At 38.3% G+C, this 27,341-nt stretch overlaps 1 protein-coding gene across 1 annotated transcript; it reads right to left on the bottom strand.

Moving 5' to 3' along the window:
* Positions 1-646: 646 nt before the first annotated feature.
* On the bottom strand, positions 647-27,003 carry OGA (O-GlcNAcase). Its single transcript, XM_016219942.2, has 16 exons — positions 26,444-27,003; positions 22,912-22,963; positions 22,398-22,495; positions 19,925-20,055; positions 18,574-18,745; positions 16,867-16,965; positions 15,455-15,739; positions 13,471-13,629; positions 12,393-13,006; positions 11,815-11,989; positions 8,556-8,641; positions 7,465-7,569; positions 6,676-6,761; positions 6,208-6,400; positions 4,011-4,170; positions 647-2,810 (listed from the first exon to the last, which is right to left on the bottom strand). The coding sequence occupies exons 1-16, from the start codon at positions 26,640-26,642 to the stop codon at positions 2,674-2,676; spliced, it is 2,751 nt and encodes a 916-aa protein (XP_016075428.1). The 5' UTR covers positions 26,643-27,003; the 3' UTR covers positions 647-2,673.
* Positions 27,004-27,341: the final 338 nt, after the last annotated feature.

The following is a 27,341-nucleotide window of genomic DNA, read 5'->3' on the forward strand; positions in this document are numbered from 1 at the left end:
CTTACAAAAGCAAAGGAAATGCGCTCAGATTTGCCTTTGCTCCAAGTGAGCCGAGGAGCCTGAAGTAACACTTTTGACTCCGGGTATCTTGTACCCAAACCTCCACCCTCCTACTCCCGCTTCCTGCCCTGACCGACCTTGCGGCTTACAGTAGGTGGCCTGTCCTCATTAGCTTCAGACGCTAGCAGGACGCTGGCGCTGGCTGGCAGAGGACTAGCTCCTGCTCCTGGCAGACACAAGCTTTCTAGCTTGTACTTCCAAATCAGCCAAGCATATCCTTCCACCTTGGGGTCCTCTACTCCCCCCATCTTTCACCGTTTGACTAAGGAATCAGGCAAATCGTGTTCCTCGTCCTCTTTGATGGCAGAAACTCTCAAACGAGTTGCCCCAATTTGCACCCGTTATAACTGGCAAAAGGGTGGCTAGGCCAATAACCAGTCTACTTATCTTATGCCTTGCCTTGAGGAAAATCTGAAAGGAAATATTTTATTGGAGATGGGAGTGGGAGAGGACTGCCTTCAAGAGCTAGTCCCTAACTTGGAACAGCTGAGAAGAGGAGGCCTATTTGCTTGTAGGTGAGGCAGGAAGGCCAGGAGAAAAGGTAGGAGGCAGAAATAGGAAGTAGATTTACACAGTACAACACACATTCACTTCAAGTTTTATTTTGCCTCTTGCATGATCTTCAGATAATTTACAGTTCGTTTTCTACAGGAACTGAGCTGTGATCTAAACAATCAAGGAAATGTCATTCCAACCTTAATAAATATTCATAACCATAGATGATAGCATAGCATTTTACAATCCTAGAGTGATGAATGTATAGGCCTGGATATCTGTTTCACAGTTAGCATCTGTGACCAGATGACCAGCCAAAGTTATTAAAAGCCAAGAAAAAGCCACAAGCAAATGCTAAAAACCGTAATTCCATAGGAGGATGACCCTGAAATCCTCCAGATAAAATGCCACAATTGTCCACTAGTGTAGAAAATGTATTTAAAGAGAAAACCAAGTGACACTAAGCCATTTAAAACAGTATCTTGTAGAGATATTCCTTTCACAACTCAGCCCTTGAAAATGCAAACATAGTCCAAGCTTTCCAACATACTATATCCTTATCAGAGGTTTCTGCCCTGAAAATGAGGTGGCCTCCTTCCTTCCCTCCCTTCACCTCACCCATTCAGTGCACACTCATGGGCCTTGGTTCAAAGTCACTAGTGGTACCCCTCTAGATACCACTCTTGAAGACTCTCAAAGCCCATCCTGATGGAATTCTATGAAGGAAAATGTTTCAAGTTTCCTTCTCCTTGCCCTTTCCCTCTCAGCTCAAAGTTAAACAGCTGATACAAAACTACAGGAAAGCTGATAATACCATTATGAATCTATGAAGTCAGCCAGTCATGATGAAAAAATGAATCCTGCAGAGATTACCTGCTAGCCTCATGCTCAGAACCCTTAAATACACCAAATCTAAATTAAACTGCATAAAGCTTTCAGAATCCGTGGTTAAAAGAAAAAGTAATCATTAAGTCATTGATTAAAGTATGCTCATTCTTTGTCTATTTTAAAAATTCAATACAAACATGCAAGAATTAGACTCTGATTTAATAAAAACCAGTAGTAACAGGTCTTGAAATTAAAGGACAACTGATTTGAGGGCAAATGGGACCAATCAGTCCCTGAACCCTACTTGACAGATGTCAAACTAACATTACACATGCTGACCTGCATTAAGGTTAATTTCTATAAGTGACTGCACTTGCAACAGATTTGAGTCCTATGAAGTTAGGCTCTTGTACCCAAAAGTGGTTGTGGCCTAGCCCTAGGTGGGAGGCATTTCAAAAATAAAACTTCTAAAAGTTAAAAAAAACACACCAAACAACCAAAGACAGAAGAAAAATTCACCTTCCACTGATTTACATTATTCAAAGTGCCATCCTGAATCACACCCTTTCATTTTCAAAATAAAAATAAAAAAATTACAAAAACAGTAAACACAAAGATAGGCAGATCACAGCTAGTTTATATACAAAAATTTTACAAGTTCATCATTTTTAGGCTTTTGCCACAAACAAGTGCACATTTGTCCCTACAAAGCACAACATGCCTGAACCAATCATCACTACAGGAGACAACTGGCCATGGCTTTACAAAAAGCAGGAAAACTGCCCCAAATTGAAATCATTTATTCAGCTGAAACTATGCCACAACCATCCCACTTGGAATTTTCACCCTGAAGCCTCTGAAACCCACTAAATCTTTCTCACCTCTGCCATGTCCCCAAAGAATGAGACATTTCATTCAATAAGCCAAGGAGGATGACAAATGATTTTGATTACTCTAAGGTGAGAAATGCAACCACACTGGATGCAGAAAACAGTGCTGACTACATTTATTGAAGACCCCCTTCCTATAAGCCATGTAAGAGGTCTTGACACCTAACACAAGACCCAAAAAGGAGGCCCACACCTCTAAGTCATATAGGATTTGCAGAAGTACTATCTTCCAACCAGTGAGTAGTCTCAAAGTATGATGAGTTTTACATAGTCGTCTTTGTTTCCAATCCCAATAGGCTGATCTGTGGCCACTCCGGAAGCTGAACTATATGAAGATCCCAACCACCACCCACCAGGTGAAATTAAGAGACTTTCCAACAGTTCGTAGTGCCAACAAATGTCACAGGCTCCGACCAAGTATAACCACATCCTTTGGAAATCCTTCCATTTTTGCAATTTCAAAACAGCCTAACTTGCTGTAAAATTCCAGAATTCTTTTATCATCTGGTCGCACTTCACAGAAAGCCCCCCGGGAGCCTAGGAATAAACAATCAAAATATGTTAATTAGCAGAGTTATGGGTATAAATTATGACTAATCTTTAAATATATTTCAAAGAGTTAATCGTGGGAGTTTGTCTATAACAACCACTAAATTTCATGCCACAATTTTTTAAATTTGTATTAACATAAAATGAATATTAACATTTATCATTATTAAATACTGCAGTGATAACTATCTTAAATGATGGATATGTTAACTAGCTTGAATGCGGTCATTAGTTCACAATGGATTTCAAATCATCAAATTGTACACTTTAAATATATACAATTATTAACTGTCAAATATACCTCAATTAAAAAATTCAACTGTGAGTGAAACTCTTCTCCAGAAAGAAAACTTTTTGGGGAAGAGGTTGTAAAAACCTCAAAGGAAAGGATACCTGTTTAATGTTTTATAAAGTACCTCTGAGGGGGGCTCACAGAACATAACCTATTCCAGCATGTGTCATAAGCCAACATAACCAGAATGTGTTGTGTATTCTAAGACATACTTCATATATCCACCTGTGTGATTCAGTTCCAAGCACAACACTAAGAATTGTGCAGAGCTGTTTAAATTATCCCACAAAGGGACAACACTGACTCAAATGACATAAAAATGCAGTAAGTGCATTCTCATGTATCAACAACCCTCTAATGAGAGCTCAAAAAGCTGCCCACTTTTGTACTGCCGAGGGCTAAACAGTGTTTTACATCTGTAAAAGGTTGTTTAAAAAAGACTGCAACAGAAACCATATGTAGCCCTTAAAGCCTAGAATACTTACTATCTGGCTCTTCACAGAAAAAGTTTTCATACTAACGTAAAGCCAAGTACTTTTGAAGGTTGGGTTTAGATAAACTCAAAAAAACCGGCAACTCTGAATTCCTAAATGAAATTTCTCCCCAAGATTCATTTAATTTTCAACTATCATTTATGAGTCTCCTGGCAAAATAAATATAACCTCATGTGTTCACTTCTCATTAACTGAGGCTCAAAATAAGCATTCACAGTGCAAAAGAGAAGGATTTTTCAATTATCAATATTCATGCAATTCTTGCACAACTAATAATTCAGAAGCCAAATCTTAAATGGTGGAGAAGGGAATATAAATTCACTATAATTCGCTTATCATCCTAAAGTATAGTCCTGTCCCCACCTAACCCAAACACCAACAACTCCACAAACATGTACTCACCATTAGCCTTCAGTGAAGACAGGAGGCAAGCCATCATGCTTTTGGCTACACTTGGGTCAGTTACTTTTTTGTGAATATCCATCTTTATCAAAGAAGGGAAGTTGGCAAGGAAAGTTTCTGGCAATACTTCCTGCTCTTCATGGAAACTCAACATTATTTTCTACAAATTAGAATTTTCTAAAAATTAGAATCTCTTGACTTTCAGTAGTCACTTATTATATATCTATATCCCACCTACAGAATTCAGTAACAGGAAAGGAATATTCAATAACTCCTCCAGCCCTGCTGGCTTGGCTCAGTGGTTGTCAACTTATAAACCAGGAGGTCACGACTGGATTCCTGGTCACAGCACATGCCCAGGTTGCAGGCTCGATCCCCAGTAGGGGGCGTGCAGGAGGCAGCTGATCAATGACTCTCATCATTGGTGTTTCTATCTCTCTCTCCCACTCCCTTCCTCTCTCTGAAATCAATTAAAAAAATAAAATAAAAGCCCTAGCCAGTTTTAGGATATGCTGGACTGGATCTCAGGACAGAAAGAGGACTTAAGCGGAAAAACTGCTTGAGTAAACAGTGAAATTTATAGTAATATACCAAAGTTGGCAGACTTGGACAAATGTAGAAAATGGGTGAGGGATGTACAAAACTCTCTCTGTATTATCTCTAACTTCTTTAAATTTAAAATTATTCAAAATAAAATTTTTAAAAGTTTGTATGGCTTACACAAAAAATCTGAATGTACTGACCACTGCTTAACTGTACACTTAAAAACGGTTAAGATAATAACTTTTATGTAATATATATTTTACGACTTTTTTTTTTTAAATCCTCACCCAACGATATTTTTTTCCATTGCTTTTCAGAGAGTGGGAGAGAGAGAGAGAGAGAGAAACATCGATGTGAGAGAGACACATTGATTGGTTGCCTCCCGCACACACCCAGACCCAGACCCAGACCCAGACCCAGGATCGAACCTGTGACCAGTATGTGCCCCTTGGCCAGAATTGAACCTAGGATCCTCAGTCCATGGGCTGACACTCTAACCACTGAGCCAAAACAGCCAGGGCTATTTACTACTTTTTTAAAGAAAGTTCAATAGACACACTGGTCATTCTTTATATGTTCCTATGCTGAAAACTCTAATGGTCAGACATAGAAGAGCAAACACATCAACAGCTCAACCACCAGCAGGCTGCAGTCAATGTCAATGTAATCCCTTAGTGAGGTCACTCCAAACCAGCCTCTTATTACATAGCCATCTGGCTAGGGGCAGAAGGTAAAAAATAATAAAAAACTATAGAGGGAATGTGAGTACGCTAGAGTGGGGAGAAAGGTAGAGAATTTCAAAAAAGGGGAAGAGGAGCAAAGTAAGAGTACAAATATACATCTGAAAGTATTTATTAAACATAAAAATTATCCTTAAGCAGGAACTATTTTTAAAAATGCATATGCTGGCCCTGGCCAGGTAGCTAAATTGGTTAGAGAGTAATCTTAATACACCAAGGTTACAGGTTCGATCCCCGATTAGGGCACATACAAGAACCAACCAATGAATGAATAAGTAGAACAACAAACCAATGTTTCTCTCTCTCTCAAATCAATTTTTTTAAAAAGTGATATTGTGTGAATAAAGCTAGTTGTGGGTGGATATTTAAGTAAAATAGCATTTTTTAAAAATTCATATGTGATGTATAAACCAAGATAATCGTTAATTGACCAATGTGGGGCACAACGTATTTTTAGAGGAAAGATTCACTGAAGTTGGAACAGAAGTGCTCCCAGAGAAGCTCACACCTATTATTGTTTAATTACAATGAGAAAAGCATTACTGAGAAAGCCAACTTATCCTCCTGACAACCAAGCAAATGAGAAATTTTAATTACCTATATTTGCCCTGAGTACCCAGAGAAGAGACCATAACATGCTTAAGTTTGGTGCTTCAAAAGAGGGAGAAAAAAAGAAAGGTTCTTTGTCTATATTGTGTTTTTACTCAAGGAAGTATTACAACAATGCTTCCAAATCAAAAACTGTCCTAATACTGAGGCATGCTAAGAAAAAGCCCTAAGAATTATTTTTTTATAAGGAATTCAGAACACTGAGATTTTAAGATGTATCTGCTTAAAAAAAAAAAAAAGCTACTTTTTATTTTAATAAATACTTATTAAGTAAAAATTACTATAATTCTAAACCTGTGCATTACCTCCGCCTCGGAGAGTTCTTTGTCACCATTTGGCTTGGTATACTTCTCCTGCATGAAGGGAATCCAGGAAATTTTACACTTTTTAATGAAGGGGGTCACATCTACAGTGCCCAGGGCATAACCACATATGCCATCTTCATCTTCTAGGACAAAGCAATAATCCAGGCTGAGGGAAAGCAGCCCTCCTACTAACCTGCTCAGAAAAAAAGAGGCCAGAGTTTATAAGTTACTAACACAAAATGCAAACCTCAGTGATGTTAAGACCCAAAGCACTTGAATGACAGTCTATGGAAATTACACTTAGTGTACGAAGAAACTGGAAATACACACATATTAATAGTCAGATTTTATTAAAAGTGGAATTTCTAAAAAACTGCATTTCTAGTCATCATGCCCCTCCACCTGATAAGCCTGGCTTTGAAATTTCTACTTCCCAAATCCAACAAATCCAAATACTTCATCACATACTTGTCTCCAATAAGATCAGGCTGACTTTGAAAAGGTAAACCCACTCCGTCATCATACATTTCTCTGCAAATCTTGTACACAGAAGCCTGAAAAATACAATCTAGTTAAGCAACACATCAAGAAAAATGGACAACAATGTGACTCATAAGTTAGACTGGACTTCTAGGGCAGGAAGTAACAAAATGTCTGGCCTGTCATAATTATCACCTTTGCTTTGTTAAATAAAGATTTACTCATTGAGTCATAGTTGTAAAACCAGTAGAAAGTAGCATGGTTATAGTAAACACTGAGAAGTGCTTTGCAGGGGATAGTTATAGGCAGTAAGTAGTGGATTCAAAATCCAGCAAACTATAAGACTGTCTCCGTTTTCTGGGATATGTTTTAAAGATGTCATTGTCTTTAAATAGGCTTGCTTTTCTCTGTAGCTGTCAATAATAGCCTGTAGGCATTTCCCAAATGAAAATTACAGAATACTAATACATTGGAGAAAATCAGCGAAGGACAACATATCATTTAGACACACTGACTGCTTAGTAATTTCAACTCTGAGTACATTTCTTCTGACTTTTTTTAAGTAAGGAATTAAAGAACTTAGCACAAGATGTTAAGAGTCTGAACTCCTTAGGTTCTTCCTTAAATATCCCCCCTGCCCATGGTCAATGTATAGTTAACTCCCTCTAAAGTTCATGTTTTAAGACAGAGCTGACTCTTTTAACCAGGGAGTTCAAAGGAAAAGTAGTAATGTGCAACATAACCACACACCAGGTTGGTAGGTAGACAGACAATTACCTCATCTTTAGGAAAATATGGTCTGATAGTATAAACTTTGGAGGTAGGAGTCAGTGGGGGTGGTTGAAAAAAGAGATCATTTGCCCCATCAATTGGCAGCAAACGCTGTGGGAGGAAAAAAGAAAGGAGATGAATTAGTGTTGGGAAGATATCCATTTCTTTACATGAGTGTGCACTGCAGATTACCAACTTAATATTAACTGGCTACTGCAGGCAGACCTAAAGACGAGGGCGTACTATGCTTTACTAATATAAACACCTCTTTGCTGGGGGAAGGGAGTGCTTCTGAATAGAAATTACCCAAACTGAGTTACATAGTTTTAGTGGCTTATTAATAAGGATTTAAATTTACAGTAAAAAAAATAATAAAATAAAAAATAAAATAAAAATCAATTCCAATTATGACAAATTTCTTTTTAAAAAAACACCAATTTTATATAGACCACCTTTCTACTAAAAGATGGCAGAACAGAATGTCAGAAGGAGAGGTTTGGTCTGAAGAGGGTTATCTGTCCAGGAGACGCTTTATCCCCAAAGCAATGCGCTTCAGTTTGCTGTGCGCAGCAGAGCACCTGTTGGGGGGAGAAAAGTAGAGCACCTGAAAAGTCCATGAACAAATTCTAATACCACAAATGCTTCATATTTTGTTCACAGTTTCATTAATAGATTGTTCTTTCAAGTGTAAGTTTTATTTATAAAATAACTCTGAAAGTATCCAAAAGCCCTTTCACCATTCACTTGCATAATTATTCATCTTTTTTGCTCATGGAGTTTCCACTGGCAGACAAGCATGCGCGCATTGTGCATTGCGGGCGCAGATTAAAATGCTGTGCGACCTGCAAAGAAACAATGTGAAGTGTATACCTAGAGCCGCTGCGCTTCGCAGGCGCGGGGGGGAATTGGCAGCATCTCCTTCAGAAATTACTGTGAAAGAGGAGGAAAATTTGATTTAAAATCCAGCTATGTGACTAAATTGAATTTGGGACTAGAAAGCCTTCGGCAGACCAATCCTTCCAGCCATCTGATGCGCAACATAAGGTTTCTCATAAAACAAAGAAAATGTCAATTCAGTTGTGAATTCATATTGATACCTGGAACTCTCCTGCTAGACCACCTCTAAAGGCCCAGGGTTCTTGGTCTCCAATTAAGAACTGTGCTGAAGAATGACTACGACACCCTGTTGAGATCAGATCCAAGCGGAGAATGTTACGAGAAAGGGGATTTCCTGGGGTCTCAAACGTCCAACAAACTAACAAACACTTTGTGGAAATAGCTCTCTAACAAGAATAATCCAGGATTTCAGGACAAGGCTGTGATAATAATTTTTTTTAATTCATAATGGAATTTTAATACTGATGTCCCTTCCTCTGATTAATAATCACTGTTAAGAGTTCCATCCTTTCTTTAATTGTTGGAAGGAAAGCAAGTCTCAAATTTGTCTGGGTCAAGTTTATATATTGCCTAAAAACAGCTATAAAAATCAAGCCAGCTGCTTGCCGTGTAGTGAAATTACAGTAACTACAAAGCGAAATGAATGAGACAGATAATGGGACATTTTATTATCACAGCCCATGAAGGAATTAAACCTGTCTGAAGTCACATTTTACATTTTGAGGAAGGGTACAGGAAAGGGAAAAGGGGAGAAAAAGGGTTAATCTTGTCAGAAGACTGAGGTCAACAGAATAAATAACAGAAATTGTTCACTAAGTTGACCAAAAACCACAATGAGAACAATATATTTTTTTCTAACAAGGACAATCCAAATTCAGACTGGGCTAGCAATAATATCAGCCTACAGAAACTGAGAACTAAGGAGAGCCAACTGATGCTCCTAATTTGTCCAGAGCTAAGACATACTTTTCTTAAAAGTATGAAAATATCTGGCTCCTGTGATTGACCATTATAACTTTGCAGTACACTGAACACATGCACGAAGTAGCAGGCTTTGAAGTCCAGAAGTCAGCATTAAGGTTCACCACTTAACCAACTTCATACGTAATAAAGGCAGGTAATGATAAGAGATAACTAAAGGCAAATATTTGGAGGCCAAATCAAAATCACCTGCCTAGTCTTCTGACAAGATAAGCAGCGCAATATAGTTCTTTTCCATTTGAAGACAGCATTCTACCTCCTGTTCAAGTTAACAGTCTCATCATCAGTACAAGGTATAGTGTGCTAGTCAGACAGTCCCAAAGCAAACCAAATTTTTTGTTGACAATTCAGGCCCATTAAGAGATCATATTCAGGTTTGTCATTTTGTAGGGGTAGGGGTACTTTAAAACATAGGTAATGTAATGTTTGTAAAATAAATATGAATAGGGTCAAAATTTAGGTTATGAAGAGAATCGGCCCCATTCCACAGCTCAGTGTAAATTTACACTGCAGGAAAAAACTATACCTCAAACTTTAAGATCAGCCAATTTCCCCTACCCCCCACTTTGAGACTACAACGTAACTAGCACTTCCAACTATTACAATAAAAAGCTGCATGTATGAAGAGCTGTGTAAATGAAAACATGGTTAATGCCTCAGTCGCTGCGCAAACGTGACTTCAGTTCATGTCTACTGTCCTTAAATCTACCTGAGCTACCTCACAGATAGAACCTTTCAATTTAAACTAATTAATCATGACGCGCTGTGAACATCTGCCGCTGTCCATCCAATAGTAGTAGACACTTGTGCTGAAGATTCTCCCATCTGTACACAATGGGGAAGAAGATAATAGAAGTCGTTAGTAACCAAAAGTACTGCATAGCCACATTCTTTAAAGGACTGAATGCCAGCTGGACTGGAGAGAGGAGGAAAACAAAGGGTTCTAATCAGCAAGTCCCTAAAGTTACTATAGAACCATAAAATACTCTCTTTGTCAAGAGCTTTTTCTTGAAAGCTATGCAAAGATGATTATTTAAAACTTCTAAGATGCTCTGACTTGAGATTGTACAACAGCTATCTATATAATTTGGGAAAGCTGCCCCATAATTGCACAGTACAGAGGTAAAGCCTGAGAGGAAACAACATAGTATCTATATAATCAAGAATTTAATTTTTAATAATTCTTGAATTAAAAGCCAAATATCAAATGTTTTAAGAGATACTTTCTCAAGCTCAATAATCCAGATTTCAAAGGGGAAATTTAAGATTTAAATCCCTATAAGGGTTCATTGTAACTCTCTGGCCAAAAGCCTGAAAGGCAATTGTCATCCAATAACCAACATACTGGTTTTTCCTGGGCCTAAGAGGAGACATCACAGAAAAGAGGTATCTCTTGGAGCCTTTTAACAAAAGGTCAAAATTCTCCCTTCTACCTGTTGTGCTATATGTATGTCCAAATTAACAATCAGAGACTACTCTTAGTTGTATCACAAGGAAACTATTATTTTTTTAATATTTAAGAACCCCAAGTATATAGGGAGAAAGTGAGAAATCTCATTGCTACTACTCCTTAGTTAATCTAAGCTCAGTGTCGCACACACCTACCTCACAATGAAGACCATGTGACCCACCATAGTATTTGTGACCCACCATAGTATTTGTGACCACTATGAAAACTATGACATATCAGTTAGCCTTGCTGCCTGCTGTGTGCTGTATTATAAAGTCCATTACATATTCCTTATAGCTGGACTGATAACCTGGAAATGAAATGAGGTCCCTGGAGAAACTTGGCCATGCTGGTGCTTTTTACCAAGTTTGAACATTTCCAAAAATAAAATTAACAATCACTATTTTCAAAGGAGACATACAGTTCATTTAATGAACAGAGAGTTTTTAGGGGACTATAATTTCCATCCCCTCCTAAAACCAATTACTTGGTAGAGAAATAAAGAAAAAGCCATATGTGAAGTAATACTAAGTAGCACCAGAATAGCCTACCACTAAAGCTCGCATGCGCACAGGGCTGGGAGGATGGCTTCCTCTTGCCAGGCCCCTTAGGTCATTTCGGCAATTGTTCTGTTAAACAGCATTAATGTTATCAAGACACAGCAAGCAGCAGAGAGCTTACAGAGTCACAATTCATAGTGTCTCATCTCCAAATCAGACAAAAGTGGTATAAAGGGTTCCATCCAGGAAGCATTCAGTCAGAGCAAGTTAAAGTCAGTACTTTCTAACACATTTTCAAAATAATTATGCTGAATTAGCCCAAGGGAGAAAAATCAATGTGCTAGATGTATTTACTGAGACTTGCACCTGAAGTCTGCAACAATGTCTACACTTTTGAAAAAACTCTAGGGGAAGAATTTAAAGAGTTGGAAATTTGCAAAATTCCCTAAATGTTTTTCTCCCTGTGGGATAATCTTTTTTCTTTAAGAGACAATATATCTGAGAAGAGATTATTCCTGGTGCACCTACCTAACCACTGTACAAAAGACTTCACCATAGACATTATACTCTTGATATCCCAAACATAGGAGTACATGTCATAAAGGATTGTCCTGTTGGCACAATTGGAAAGCCGAGTGAACATTCCCATCACTAGTCCGCACATCTCTTCAAACTTGGCTGCTCGTGACCGCCATTCTTCAATCTATTGAGGATCAATAAAAAGACTCAAAAGTTGGCAAGCTTAACAAAATAATCTAAAACACAGAAAAACTAAGTTGTTTGCTATCAGGTGCCTACAGTTTACCCTAACCATTAAAGAATCACTGAGCTTAAACTCTTTAAGCAAGCAATAAAGTTTGCATCTTCCCAAACTGACAAATATTCTTAAAATAATCAATTTTGACTTTCCTTCATTCCTAACTATAAGGTCACACTATGGAACTGTATGTACCAGATCTGATAGAGTCCACACCCATTTTATAGAACATATTCTAAGATCTGGTCAACTTTCTGCCAGTTGCCAGTGCACTCATTTAATACCTCCTCCACATCATCAACATGGGATGCATGCAGGCTAGAGAAGCAGGTCAATCAAGCATACTCACTTTTTCCGAGTCTTTTCCTTTACAATTGACACTGACAACACTGCTATTTGCTCGAAGCCACTGGAACTCGCGTAACATCTGTGCTCCTTTGGGTCCATGCTCATAAGGTAGGTAGAATAGATCAGCAAGTAACTGCAAATCCTCCAGAGTCACTGGTTCTACAGTATACAAAGGCTTTTCATTTGGAGCTGGCACAAACTGCTCCTTATTTGTCTGTTCATCAGTCTGCATAGGGGCAACATCACTGATGCAATCTTCCTGCATAGACATCTCTGGGGATTTTGACTCAGCAATGCTCTCTTTATCAGTGTCCATTGGTTTCAATTCCTCTGCCATTTTAGCTTCTACAATTTCAGTTAATATTTGATTGTCATTTTTGTGGTCTGTTTCTTCTTGTTTTTCCACTACCATGTCCATGGGTTCCTCATCTGACTGTTTCTTTTCTTCTTCCTTGGTCAGAACTGTAGGTTCACCACTCAGGGCTGCTCCCTGGCTCATAATGGGCTCCTGGTAAACCGTTGTAACTACAGTTGTGGCATTTAAAGAGGGTGCTGTAACTAGGGGAGTCCCATCAACTACACTTGCTTTAGCTCCACTGTGTGCAACCTGCCTACCTACAAAAACAAATTGCCACAAAAATAATCAGAATTAGAAGCAGAACAAATTGGATCTAGAGACGTTTTCTTATCATAGTTGTAATTGGAACCTCAATTTGAGCTTCCAAATAATATGAGCCCTGAGAAAAGTGCAATCTCTCTAAAATCACCAGGGAAGTGGGGAAAGAACAAACATGATAAACGTCCCTAAACATGTCAACACCTATTATCTTCTCTTTTGAAGAGCCACATTTAAAAACAGTTAAGTAACTATTTCAAAATAAATATTTTAAAAACAAATTAGCATTCCATAAAGATAAAAGCTATTCAAGACCAAAAGTAAGATTTTGAAAACCTTACTTTTCTCTAGATCCTTAATCATTTTGCTTGGTGGGCCTATAGCAAGGCACATCACAAATGTTCTTTATTTTATGGCTCAACCACATGATCCAACCCCCTTACAAAGAATGGCCAAAACTCACTGCTGTATTGATGAGGTACTCCAAAATCCTGCAACCATTCTGTTAAAGCTAACTTTAGAGCCATCTGTGGACTATAAAGTACATCAGTTTCAATATCTTCATCGCTGCCTTCATTTTCTAACTTTATTTGAATTGATACAGTACTGTCTTCACTGTCAGCTGCAAAAAAAAGGAAAGAGCACAAAAACAGTTTTGATTACAAAAGCCTCCTGACAAGTGAGGGGGACAAATGCAAAACACTAGTTGTTACAGTACAACCAGAGAAGCAAAGAACAGGAACAAGAACAAACCTTAAACATGAAAATGCAAATGTGACCAAGGCCCTTCACTAAACAACTTCACCTAGAATAGTCATGTAAATACATTGCTAAATGTAAATTCCCCATTGAAATAAAAAACACTAATTTTAGAATTACTGGAAAAGTCATTTGTAAATGTCTAGCAAGTACCAATTATTGGGACTGCAAGGTTAAAGGCACTACGTTTTTCATAAAGAAAACATTTCCTACCCTTTGGGGGCTTATAACTTAATAGGCAAATAATTATGAAAAAATAATGGGCAAATTAATAAATGCATTGGGAGGAAAGAGTAAAATCGATTAGAAAACCCACATGAGCACAGATAATAAGCAAATAATAAAGCTCTGAACCAGGATAATGGTAGAACAAATTAAGTCTGAACTCTGGCTTAGTATCCAAAACCCTCTCTTCTTAGCCGTCCTCCTTCTTCCCTGTACATGGCCCAGTATGGCCAATGTCTACTCTTCCTCAACATGCTTCATGCCCTGCCTTAAGAGACAGGAGCTAAGTGCCATGAATACAGAGGGGATGGAGATTATATCCCTAATTTTGTGTTTATTGGGGAAAGGGTAACAATGTTTGAGCTGTAAAGGGAGGCATTAATTCAATAAACAGAATTGGAAGTAGGGGTACAGAACTATATACCAAATATATGGTGATGGAAGATGATTTAACTGTGGGCACACAATGCAATGTACAGATCATGTATCACAGAAACGTACACTTGAAACCTGTATGATCATATTAACCAATGTCACCCCAATGAAAACACACACACCTATATAACTACATATTACCTAGCATCACAATGTGACATTTCAATACCCGCAAATGAGCCAGAATTCAAATAACTTTGAATTTTCAGTGTCGTATTTTCACCTACAGCCCACCAACCCTTTAATGCCCAGCAAACTCTACTGATACTTTGACCCAGTTTAAATATCCCCTCCTGTATTTAAACTGTTTACCACCAAATTTGCTTATCAGAAATAATCACTCCCTCCCTCCTGTGTTCCTACAGCACTTTGTAGATAATTACCTCAGCACTTATCATATTATAGTACAGTTGCCTATATGCTTTATATAACACCAGACTATGTTTTTCAAAAGTAGGGAGTATTTTATTCTTTGCATCCTTAGTGCTGGGAAGATGCACTTGCCACACAATAGGTGTTTAAATGTTAATGAATAAACTAGCCAGCATTCTCTTACTTGGAAATCAATTAGGAATTTTTCATGAATAAATCAGTAAGCCAATGTTTAAAAAATGAAAATATGTTCCATAAATGTAAGCTGAATCTAAATGATATATGAAGTAACTCATATAAGAATATCTAGTCATCTAAAATATCCCATTTCATAAAAATCAACTGAAAACACAAACTGAATCAGAATTCTAGGACTAACATGAACATTAAAAGACTAGTCAGTCTAGTGGTCACATTTTAAAGGCTAAGTCACATTTTAAAAACAAAAAACTGAGGCCAAGAAGTTGTTATTAAGTAACTTGTCCAAAGCCACACGGCCCTTCTTCTATCATATATGTACACATTACATTCACAGGACTAAATAACACACCTTTAAAAAATCTCTTAAATTGTGACAACAAATGAACACTTACTTGCCAATGCCTCTAGTTAACCCAGCTCTTCTCCCAAGGTCAAGGGTTAAGTAGTCTACTTACTCATCACTACATCTTTTCTCACTCCATTCATGTTTGATTTGTACCAGGTGGCAAGGGTATGGATAGCAACATAGTTGGCTTCAAATTCGCAATTTGGGTTAGTCAGGACTCCTTTTAACCGCGGGATGAGTTCTGTGGATCTTCCTTTGTATGGGCCCAAAAACAGTCTCTTCTGATCATAATCATTAGCATGAATGTTATCCCATATTACCGGAGCTCTCTTAATAATCTTAGAAACCTCTTCAATGGACTCTACTGGAATTTCTTTAGAAACAACTTTGGGACCTAGAAATAATGGGACCACCTTTTGTTAAAAGACCCTCACACATAGTTCTTCAAAATATACTGCATACAGATTTTATTCTATTTTCTTTGTTACACATATACTGTCTAACAATTTTTTTTCCTTTTCTTTTAAATTGATTTGAGAGCCCGGCCGGGCGTGGCTCAGCGGCTGACCATCGACCTAGGATCCAGGAGATCAGGGTTCAACTCCCGGTCAGGGCACAAGCCCGGTTTGCGGGCTAGGCAGCCGATCAATGACTCTTTCATCATTGATGTTTCTATCTCTCTCTCTCCCCCTCCTTTCCTCTCTCTGAAATTAATGAAGATATGTTTATAAATAATAAATTAATTAATTAATTAATTAATTAATTAAAAAAAAATAAATTTGAGAGAAACATCAATCTGTTGTTCCACTTATTTATGCATTCATTGGTTGCTCTTTGTATGTGCCGTGACCGGAGACCCACAACCTTGACATAGTGGGACAATGCTCTAACCAACTGAGCTACCTGGCCAGGGCTAACAATTTCACTTTTTAAAGTAACACAGCAACATGTTTTTACTCAGTTTTATTCACCATCCTCCCACCCCCAATATTTCTTCAGATTTCTAGAAACAGAATTAGTCAAAAGGTATGAATATTTAAAGTTTGGGTAAGCTTCCTCAAATTGATGTCAATAAGCAACAAATTTTCATGTAAACAATTTCTTTTTCCATTATAATATAGTATATTCTTTATTAGACCCCAACTAACCTAAACTCTGGGAGGGTTTCTGACCTTAATTCTTAGAATGAAAGCTAATACAGCTTGTTGATTACTACCTGTCAATCTAGCATGACAGCTTTCATTTTATAAAACAAAATAGTCTCCTAGGGCTAGGATGAATACCCTTTAGCTCAGTTCCCTATAAATCTATTATTTATCAGTAAATGATATTTAGGTTCACTGGAAATCCTCAAAGATGTTTTTTATACTAAATGAAGAATGTATACTTTGTAAAAGAGAATTTTAATAATAGTTTTCTGGGTAAGGCTCAGTTTTTCAAAAGTATCCAATTAACCAGAACAACCAACTTCTCTAGGTCCTAGTTAATTAAAGTTTCACTGTATAAATCTTAAAGACTTACCTGTCCAAAGCACCTCAATTCCAGGTAGAAGCTTTTCACCCACAGTCCTTAAATAAGGAGACTGAGACACATTTGGATAACAGAAAGTGCCACAATATTCTGAAGGTAGGGGGGAACATAAGTAAAATAGTCAGGAGTGAAATGGTCATGAGTTTTTAAATGGGGGGGAAAATGTCTACCACTTCTAAATTATTTTCATCCAAATGATAAAAGGCCTCCATGTCATGCCCCAAAGGAAGTAAATGCAAGTGGGAAGTTCACTTAAGAATCAACTCATTAAGGGGGAAAAAAAGTCAATTCATAAAATCTGATATTCTTCCTCCAATAGTAGAGTACAGCTCAATCCTATGATCACTAAAGTTTACTAAAGAAATCATTTAAAATTTTAGCATTTTCTACATAATTCTGACTCATCTATATTTCTTGAGTTACAATCAGAGGCCAAATAGACTGAATTGATAATGTTGTAACAAAGAATGCAACATTATGTCCATGACTATTAGTACTCAACTGCAACTAAATTATCATTTATAGTGAATTAAGTAATTTCCAGTACAATCTTACTGAACATTATTTTAGTACTCATGTAACATCAGATCACCAAGATAAGGTTCATGACTCACAATACTCAAGACAGACATATACACAGTTAAATAAACTGTCTAAAATTTCTTAGAACTTATTTCTCTCTCTGAATAACAAGTCAATTCTTGGGAAATTTTCTTGTAAGCTGAATTCTGAGAGGCAACAAAAGAGACTAAAGCATTTTCAATGGAAGGAACCAGGAAAGGAAGGAGGGGAGGAAAAGGGAAAAAAATTATTAATAGCTTTCTATGCTGACTTCTGAAAATAAGAGCCCCATTGGGAATGGGAGGAGCAATAAAGGACACAGAGATGAAAAGGCAAAAAAAAGGAACAAGCAGGAGGCAATGAGAAATAACTAAGTTAAAAGCTATGTAAATTTGCTTTTTTCTAATTTTCATTTTGATACTAGAAATCCTGAAAATGTAATGTTCATATACACAGCACCCCCTAATCTGCTGGGGGATCTGTTTCAAGCCCCCAGTGGTTGCCTAAAACCTCAGATGGTACCAAACCCTATATACACTATGTTTTTTCCTATGATAAAGTTTAATTTATAAATTAGGCACAGTAAGAGATTAACAATAAAATAGATTAAAATAATATATTGTAATACATGTGAATGTGGTCTCTCAAAATACCTTATTGTACTGGACTCACCATTCCCTTAAAGGAAGGACTTTACAGCTCCTCTTTGGCATATGTGAACTGCCAGCATCGCTACCCTTGCGCTTTGGGGCCATTAATAAGTAAAATAAGGAAAACCTGACCATAAGCACTGCAATACCTCCACAGTCAACTAAGTGACCAGCAGGTGGGTAACATACAGTATTTTCTAACTGTGGTTGCCCATGAGTAACTGAAACCGCAGAAATCGAAAACAGAGGTAAGGAGGGGCTACTGTACTTCCAGTACTAAAAACACATAAAATCTTTTGCCTATTCAGTTGTCACCTAGTAGGCAGCCTAAAATTTCTCCAGTTTAAGACCTTGAGAAATATCTTCCAGAAAAAGAATTCCTATCTTTATACACCCAAGGGAGAGGGGATAGCACAATAAAGCCCAAACCTGGTCCTTTGAAAGTTATATATTTTGAGACTAAATATAAAGCTATTAGATACAATACCTGTAGGACAGAAGAGGAAAGTTTCTGGCTCTCCTAGGTACTGATAAATTTCATTTGTGATGGAGACCTGGGCATGAGCAAAAGAACTGAATACCTCTTTGTCTGCCGCACACATATTATGGTCAATATCATCAAAAAGCAAGGCAAATGACCTGCACCCAAACTGAGAAACCTAGGAAAAGAAAACAAGAGGTCTTACCAGCTCATCTTAGAGTAAACAAGATTCCAAAAATTAAAGTATATACTTAATAGTTCTATTTTTAAAAGTCAAATATTTTCCTTAGTAAAATGTTCAAAGCCAAACCTATTACTTTTACATTTTCTATGTTAAACAGCTAGACAGGAGACCCATTTTTTTCATTTGGATTTGAATGCAATATGCCAATATGCTCCAACAAAGCTTCTACTATGCGGCCTATCTACCACCTTAGCTGCTAATTATAAAAGAACAAACTGTCAGAAAAATACGAAAACATGATAAGTAAATTCAACACATGAAAAACTCAGGCCTGGTCTAGTCCCGAAAGACACACTGATTCTAATAAATCTCTTTGCACATAAGCTTTAGCTAGGCCCTGAATCAGAAAGACCACCACAGTAGAATCTGATCAAATAGGGAAATAACATCTTAAAAGCTTATTCATATAAATTTAACTACCTTAAATTTTTGACAGCCATTTTAATGCCACAAATAACATAAACCTCTGCCTAAAAAATATATTTATATATATATTTATATATCAGCAAACATGTATTTGCAAACTTACTTTACGAAAAAAGTTGTGCAAATTTTATGTTATGTAGAATTTATACTTCAATCTGGTTCACCAACAGCTTACATGTTCACCTAGTCTATTTTTCTTCTCATCTTGGGAAACTAATCATTTGCAGACTGAATTACATCTCTTGTCCATATAACCGAGGGAATTGATATGTAACAGGTAAAACCCTCTGTTTCTGTAATCAGTCACAAATTCAGTCAAGCATCCAGTAGTATACAGTTTCTCAAAAGTGGTTCTGGACCACTTATCACAGAATCACCTATACTCTGATAACTCCCCATCCCAAATCAGTATAAGAATCTCTGGGAATGGAGACTATTAGCATTCTTTTAAGCACCATTTGTAAGCATTCTTTTAAGGAGGTTCTCATGCAAAATCAAGTTTGAGAAGCACAGATACTTCCAGTAAACTTTAGAAAATGCCCCTCTATCAAAAGCATTAAAATAAAAAATCTGTACAGAAACAAAAAGAATGAATTTGATTTCCTTTTACCATCATAAAAGTAACTCAGAAAACTTAGTTTCAGGTATTGATTCAGGAAAAAATAATGAAAAAGTTAAGAAAGTTACCTGGTCCAGTTTGCGTTTCAATGTAGAAACTTCCTTGGGATTAGAAAAGGTAATATCCAGTCCAGGTGAGATAGCATAGATGAACTCAATCTCATATTCCCGTGCAGCAGAGATGAGAGTCATAAGTTGTTCTAAAGAACAGAGTCCATGTTTTTAGAATGCAGCAGAGAAAATTAAAAGAACCTCACCTTTCAATTGAAAAGGTCACTTTCTCCAATTTACAATGAGTCAAGAAAGGAAGTCCCTTAATTTCACAAAATTGTCATGTTCAATGAGACAATAAAAAGAAAAATGTTTTCTTAAAAACCAGGGCTGAGTAATGGCTTTAACAATCTTGACCCCTCATCTTTTTAACTACAGGCAAAATATTCATTACAGATTTTAAGTTTTTAAAACATGATACAGTTTCCTAAATTGAAACATTATTCCATAACACAGGATTTATCTTTAAATAAGTTTCAGTGGTATCTCAAAATATATTTTGATTATGGATCACATTAAAGTTCATTACCAGCATCTCCAGAAAGCAATTAAGTTGAAGACACTTATATAAAGTAGTAAACAATATTCAATGGAGATGGGATTAAGTTTTAATTGCTTCTTCATAATTTAAGGAAACTTTCTGTCTTCAGTGCCTTGGCTGGGCTCTGCAACCAAACATCCTGTTAGCTACATGTGTATATCATTTAATTCCAAGTATGAAAATGTTTCCCCATTCACTCAAGTCCCTCCATAAAAGCACAATTTGTCTAATTTACAAGGAGGTTCTGTGATGTACTACTTTACAAATCTTATATAACTAACTCAACATAAGAACACAAGGAACCCCACGGTCTGGGAAAACAAATTTGCCAAGGATGTATCTGATAAGGGGCTAATTTCCAAAGTGTACAAAGAAATCATACTACTCAGCAAGAGGAAGACAACCCAATTAAGAAATGGGCAAAGGACCTGAATAGACACTTCTCCAAAGAGGACATACAGATGGCCAAGAGACATATGAGAAAACGCTCAACGTCGCTAATCATGAGATGCAAATTAAAACCACAATGAGGTATCACTTCACACCTGTAAGAATGGCACCATCAACAAATCAAGAAATGACTTGCGCGGGCGAGGGTGTGGAGAAAGAGGAACCCGAGTACACTGCTGGTGGGAATGCAGACTGGGGCAGCCACTATGGAAAACAGTATGGAGGTTCCTCAAAAACTTAAAAATGGAGCTGCCTTTTAACCCAGTGATCCCACTTCTAGGAATATATCCTAAGAATCCTGAAACACTAATCAGAAAGAATATATGTATCCCTATGTTCATAGCAGTGCAGTTTACAATAGCTAAGATCTGGAAACAGCCCAAGTGCCCATCAGTAGATGAGTGGATAAAAAAGCTGTGGGACATTTACACCATGGAATACTACGCAGCTGTAAAGAAGGTTCTTGTACCCTTTGGGACAGTATGGAGGGACCTGGAGAAAATTATGCTAAGTGAAATAAGCCAGGCAGAGAAAGACAACTATCATATGATCTCACTTATATGTGGAATCTAAAGAACTAAATAAACTGATGAACAGAATAGATTCAATGACATGGAAGCATAGATCAGACTGACGAATGTCAGAGGGAGGGAGGGAGGAGGGCAGGTGGGTGGAGGGGGAGATTAACCAAAGAATTTATATGCATATGTGCACAACCCAAGGACATGGGGAATGGTGTGGAGAGGGATGGGGAAGGGGAGTGGGACAGGGTGGAATGGAGTCATTGGGGAGATAAAGGGACATTTGTAATATTTTAAATTAAAAAAAAATTAATTAAAATTTAAATTTAAAAAAACCCAACAACATAAGAACAAATACACAACAAGGATAGTTTGAGATTGCTTTTCACTTCAGTACAGGACTGGATTCAGGTAAGGTCTTTATTTTAAATAAAGACAAGACTAGTAATAGTAATCAAGTGGTCAAGACCAAATTATACTTGAGCCTAAAGCAGAAGGATCAATAATACTGACCCTGTCTTTATTTTAAAATTGTGATATTTTGCTTATGGATTATTTTTTTTTTTTTTTTGCATTAACTTTAGTTTTTAAAAATTGCATAAAGTATTATTTATCCTGATTTTTTTAAGTCCCATAAAATTTGCACTCAAGGTGGGTGCCTCATTTGCCTGGCTCTAGGCCTAGCCCTGCTTCAGCACCTCTTTCATCCAGTGTCCCACTACTTAGACCACTGGTAGAAGTTAAAATGTACAATTTATCACCACAAAACACATTGAGTCAGACTAGCATTAGCCATGAATCACACCATGGCTAGTCACTATTAGCACTTACCCTTTCAATCTGCACTAACTCATGTAGTTACCAGTAGAAGAAAAGGATACTACCTACAAAGTACTTAAAATTCTTGTACCACTATATCAAAAATACAGCTGTTTTCTTCACATATTCTGAATTTATGGATTAAAAAGAAAAAGATTACCAGCTTCCTCCACTGAATACATCTCTCGCCAAAACATCCTATGTTTGTAGTCATCTTTCGGGGCATACAAGTATGTATTTAATTCCCATTTCTGGAGCCTTAAGAGAAAAGAAATTTACATTATGTATAAACAGGCAACATGCATAGACTGTAAATCTCTTTTTCACTTTTCTTGAAGCATCTTCATCTCTTAAAAAGCTAATAATATTCTGGAGAAGTAGCTTTTAACCTTTTTGTAATCCAGGGAAACTGCAAAAAATACTACAATGAATGTCAGCATATTAAACAGTCTTAACTAAAAATGCAACACCTCTGGGTGAGGCAGGTAAAGCCCAAAATCTATTCAGCTTCCCCAGGGAAGTTTGAAAAACAATGGCCTAAGTTTAGAAGAGGTAAAAGACCAATTTCTGCAACTGCGAAATCATCAAATTGCACCTGACCTATTGTTAGTAGTTCTTCAAACAAAAGGAAATGTCAATGATTTAAGACTCTCCATCATAAAATAAAAGTTTACCTTCTAAAGAGTTCTTTTCTCTGTTCCATAACCCAAGGTCTTCCATAAAATCCTAGATTCAAAGTAAGAATGAAATTATTTTCAAGTTTCAAAATGTGTTAAACTGTTTGAGAAAAGCAGGTTATAAAACATAAATACAATCCCATTTTGTAAAAAATGTGTACAATTATACCAAAATCTGAAGGGTATTTAGTAAGTAAAACATTAAGGTGTCTTTGGGTGGTGATATTATAGGGGGATTTTTATTCCCTTTTTGCTTAGGTAAATTTTCCAATTTTTCTACTATGAACACATTACTCATAAAGTTATTTAAAAACAGCTAATCAGCCCTGGCTAGTGTGGCTCAGTTGGCTGGTGGTCATCCTCGGCACCGAAAAGGTTCCCAGTCAGATTTCCCATAAGGGCACATGCCCAGGTTGTGGGCTTGATCCCCAGTAGAGGGAGAGCATGAAGCAGCCATTCGATGTTTCACTCTCATACTCTCACATCGATGTTTCTCTCTCTCCCTCTCCCCTCCTCTCTCTAAAAATCAATTATAAAAATATTTTTTAAAAACATAAAAACAGCTAAACATTGTCTTTTCCCTGCCAGAAAAAGACCAAATATAATTAAATCTAACTTTTAAAAAGATTATCCCAATCTTACAATGGGGGAAGGGGAGGCAAAGTAATCCAAAACTGCTATTAATAACAATTACTACCCAGGAGGGGACTTAAATTGCTCTTAAAGGAGGGAGGGGAGATAAGTAAGGTAGGGGGGGAAAAAAATCAAGAACAGAACTAGAAAAGAATCTGACTGACCTAATTTTATAATCACATTTTTTAAAAGTTCCTAATATAATAAAAGGAACCCAAAAATACCTTAAACTACATTTGCAACAAATTCAACAATGGAACTATCCCAAACAGGAAGCTCTCAAGCAATCTCAACTCCAGAGCAAAGGTTTGAACAACTGAATATTCAAGAACATTACCTTGCTGCAGAGTCCCCGGTGAGGGGCAAAGCCCTAGTCATGCACACTGCAGGAAGCAAACCTGCAGACTGAGGGCTTAAGTAGTAGTGTAAGCACCAACGTGGTATTGGAACTCATTGTTGTGCTAATCACACTTTACAGCTTGCCTAACCTTTATTTTCCACTTCTCTAATTTATCCTCAAGAGATAAGGACAACCTCTCAGAAGTACCATGAAGATGGTTAAAATTGCATTTTGAATACAAAATGATCTACACACACATACACACAGTCTACCTACTGAGAGACTAACTTAAAAACTGAAATTTCTGAAAGGTATTAAATTCCAATATCTAGACAAAACGGTTACTCTGCACCACAATGACAGAACAACAACAACAAAATCATTACATACCAATGTATGGAAACTGTAGCATTTTCAATCTTGACAATTCAATAATACCCTCTTACAGGTGATCACCCACTTAAGGTGACCTTGCCTAAAACAGTGGGTAAATTTTAAACAAGTCTTCATAGCTTTCCTAGAACACTTAGTATTATCATTTTTCTCTTAAAGGAGCAGGCATTAAACATTCCTTTGGAGTTTCTTCAATATAAAAAAGAATCATTTTCAGAAACCCTAACTTTGCTCTTTTAGTCAGGTTGGTTTTGGTTAATTGGCACCAGAAAGAGGAAGCGGTGCTATTACACGGGCGTTAAAAACAACAAAAGTTTTCGAGGGAAAGCAAACAAAAAAGGAATCCTGGCAATCTACAGTATTTCTATCTCACTCATCTTAAAAATGGGGCAAACAAGTACAAAAAAAAGAGAAAAAAATCAGGTGCTTACACATAAGAGACAAGACAACTCTATTCTCTAAGTAGAGCAGTTCACTTTCAATACCATTCTGAAGAACAAACCAACTTATTCAAACTATAACAAGCTTTTGTCCATAATTACTGAAGGCAAGTTTCCTTTGGCTCACTCTAGTCTAAGATTTCTGTATCCCCCCCAGCACTCCTTTCCCACCCTCCACTTCAAGATCTCTGATGACAAAATACAGATTCTTCTTCTAGAATCTCCCTGTAATATATCAACAGATAAGTCACACAAAGCAACCATGTTTTTGTAAATTCTAACTCCAAATACAAAAGTAGTTTTCCAGTCTGTCTTTCCCCAAATTCTGCAAGTTAATTTTGCTGAACTGTTTCACTCCTTACTGAAAATTAGTGTTCTCCCCTACAATTTAACTACCTAAAATACAATAACCATCACCCATCAAATGAATACACTATGCCAGCAATTTTCAACCACTGTGCCACAAGAATTTTTAAAACATGCCAACACCTATTTAGTCAGGGGCACTGACCTCTTTTCCCTTAGATTGTCAAATTAAAAAATGACAACAGCACAATGGGAGGGAAAAAGAGACATCTGTAATACTTTGAACAATAAAGATAAATTTAAAAATAAAATAAAAATGACAGCCAACACAACAATAGCCATCCGGTGTGAATGAACCAAAATTATACCCATTTTTTGGTCAGGTTAGCAAAAAAAATTTTTTTTGGTGTGCCTTAGAATATCAGCTGAAAATCGCTGCTCTATACTGGTAACACTGATACTAAGAGGGCAAACGTTCTTTCCTTTCCATACCTTCTTGGTTTTTTATAAAGACTAATTTTTACACACTTTAAAGCAGACAGCCAGGAAACCCTGGGTTAACCAAATTACTTCAGAAAACGCAAATACTTTTGTATATGCTGTACTCGGGGTAACAGTAACAATGTAACTAATTAATGCTTCCACAGACTATACGGCCCATTATATTAATAAATTGTGATACAATGTTCCGGTCATTTCCCCCAACTACCGAAAAAAATCCATCATTCCTTTTCAATGGAAATGGGAAGGGAGGTCTCGAGATGGACCTTTTTAAACCTCCTCTGCAGTCACTAAATTAAAATTCCGTATCTCAGAGAGTAAAGTCAAAGCTTCTTCCCTCAGGGGCAAAGCACAGTAGCAGGCAAAGCGCAACTTTCTAGGCTGCAAATGAATCGGGGAGGGGGGGCGGGCAGCAAAAAAAATTCTAAGCTAAGAGGAAATAGTAAAACTATAGGCCTACTGTGCTCCTCACTCGAGGAGTAAAACAAGCATATTTGTTTGGGTTATTTTTTCCCAAAGAGTGGCGACAGCACCGCTATACACATTTTCCCACTTGAACACAGACCACCCTGGGGAACACCATCCCAAGGCACAAGCCCGAATGCAGAGCTCGAGCCAAGCACTGGGCTCCGTACCGACGCCTCCGCGGCCGAACGCCTGGCTCGCGGCCCAAGGCGGGTGGGGTCAGGCTTAATTGCCAGAGGGGAATTCGACGCCATTTAAGAACTAGAGGGAAGCCTTGCCCACCTTCTCGCCTCTCCTCGCCTCAGCAGGTCAAATTTCAAACCCCAGAGCGTACACCCTTTTAGAGCCCCCCCCCCCGCACCGCCGCCACCCCCTCAGGAGGATGGAACCTGTTAGTACAGGGGCGAAGGGGAGGGAGGACGCTCTAGCCCAGCCCGCGCAGAACGCTCACCTTCCACCACGCCACACAGGAACCTCCGAGCCCCTCCAGCCGCGCCGGACACCGCTGCTCCCCCGGCTCCGGTTGGGTTGTCTTCTCCGGGGGCGGGAGTTGCCGGTGGCTCCAACGATGCCCCCGCGGAGGTGGCAGGGTTGGCATTGAGCTCGTTCTCCCGCTCCTCCAGCGCCGCCTGGCTCTCCTTCTGCACCATCCTCCTACCCCCGACCGCCGCCACCTCTACGGGTCCTCCTCGGCCTCCGTCTGTTGGGCCGCCGGCCCAGAGCCCTGGAGAGGGCCTCGGCTCCAAGTGCTCGCCTCTCCTGCTTCTGCCCTTCCCCCCTCTGCCCTTCCCCCTCCCACTCCGCAGGGACCCGAATGCCCGGATGAGAAGGGCGGCGGCACCGGAGCGAGCCCTTTGTCAGCTGCAGCTTCAGCCTAAGCTGGGGAGCTGGAAGCCTAAACCGAGAGCGAAGCTGCGCCTCTCGTTCCCTGGAGGCAGATGGCAAAAGCTGCTTTTCTAGTTCTCAGCCTCTGTTGCTTTCCCTGTAATTTTAGTTCTTCCGCTGTTTCCCCCCCAAAACCCCAAGATCTCTTCTGCCGCTGCCTCTACCACCAGCTTCCTGTTTATCCGCACTGCGCCTGCGCTGGAGACCGGCTCAGACCGGTCCCCTTAGCCCGGCTCCCCCTCCTTATGTAGGGCCAGCCTATTGAGCTTCATTCGGTAGGGAGAAGTGGAACAGAGGAGACACGAAAAGCGGAAGGTAATGAAAGCGGTAGGATGTACCATTTTTGTTCGCCACCCTCCAGAACGAGCCAGGCGCCTTGGGACGGACCATTACCCCACCCAAAGAAAGGGAGTGTGGGAGGAGGCTGCAGTCGATTGGGGCAATTCGGATCAGGGAAAAAAGAG

This window comes from Miniopterus natalensis, chromosome 14, assembly GCF_054644295.1.
Source record: "Miniopterus natalensis isolate mMinNat1 chromosome 14, mMinNat1.hap1, whole genome shotgun sequence".
NCBI lineage: Eukaryota > Metazoa > Chordata > Mammalia > Chiroptera > Miniopteridae > Miniopterus > Miniopterus natalensis.

Coding starts and splice junctions, on each gene's coding strand:
- OGA (XM_016219942.2), bottom strand. CDS start 26,642: ATGGTGCAGAAGGAGAGCCAGGCGGCGCTGGAGGAGCGGGAGAACGAG. Junction 13,630..15,454: donor GAGAAAAGATGTAGTGATGA/GTAAGTAGACTA, acceptor TTTTTTTTGCAG/CTGACAGTGAAGACAGTACT. Junction 4,171..6,207: donor AAGAACTCTCCGAGGCGGAG/GTAATGCACAGG, acceptor TCTAATTTGTAG/AAAATAATGTTGAGTTTCCA.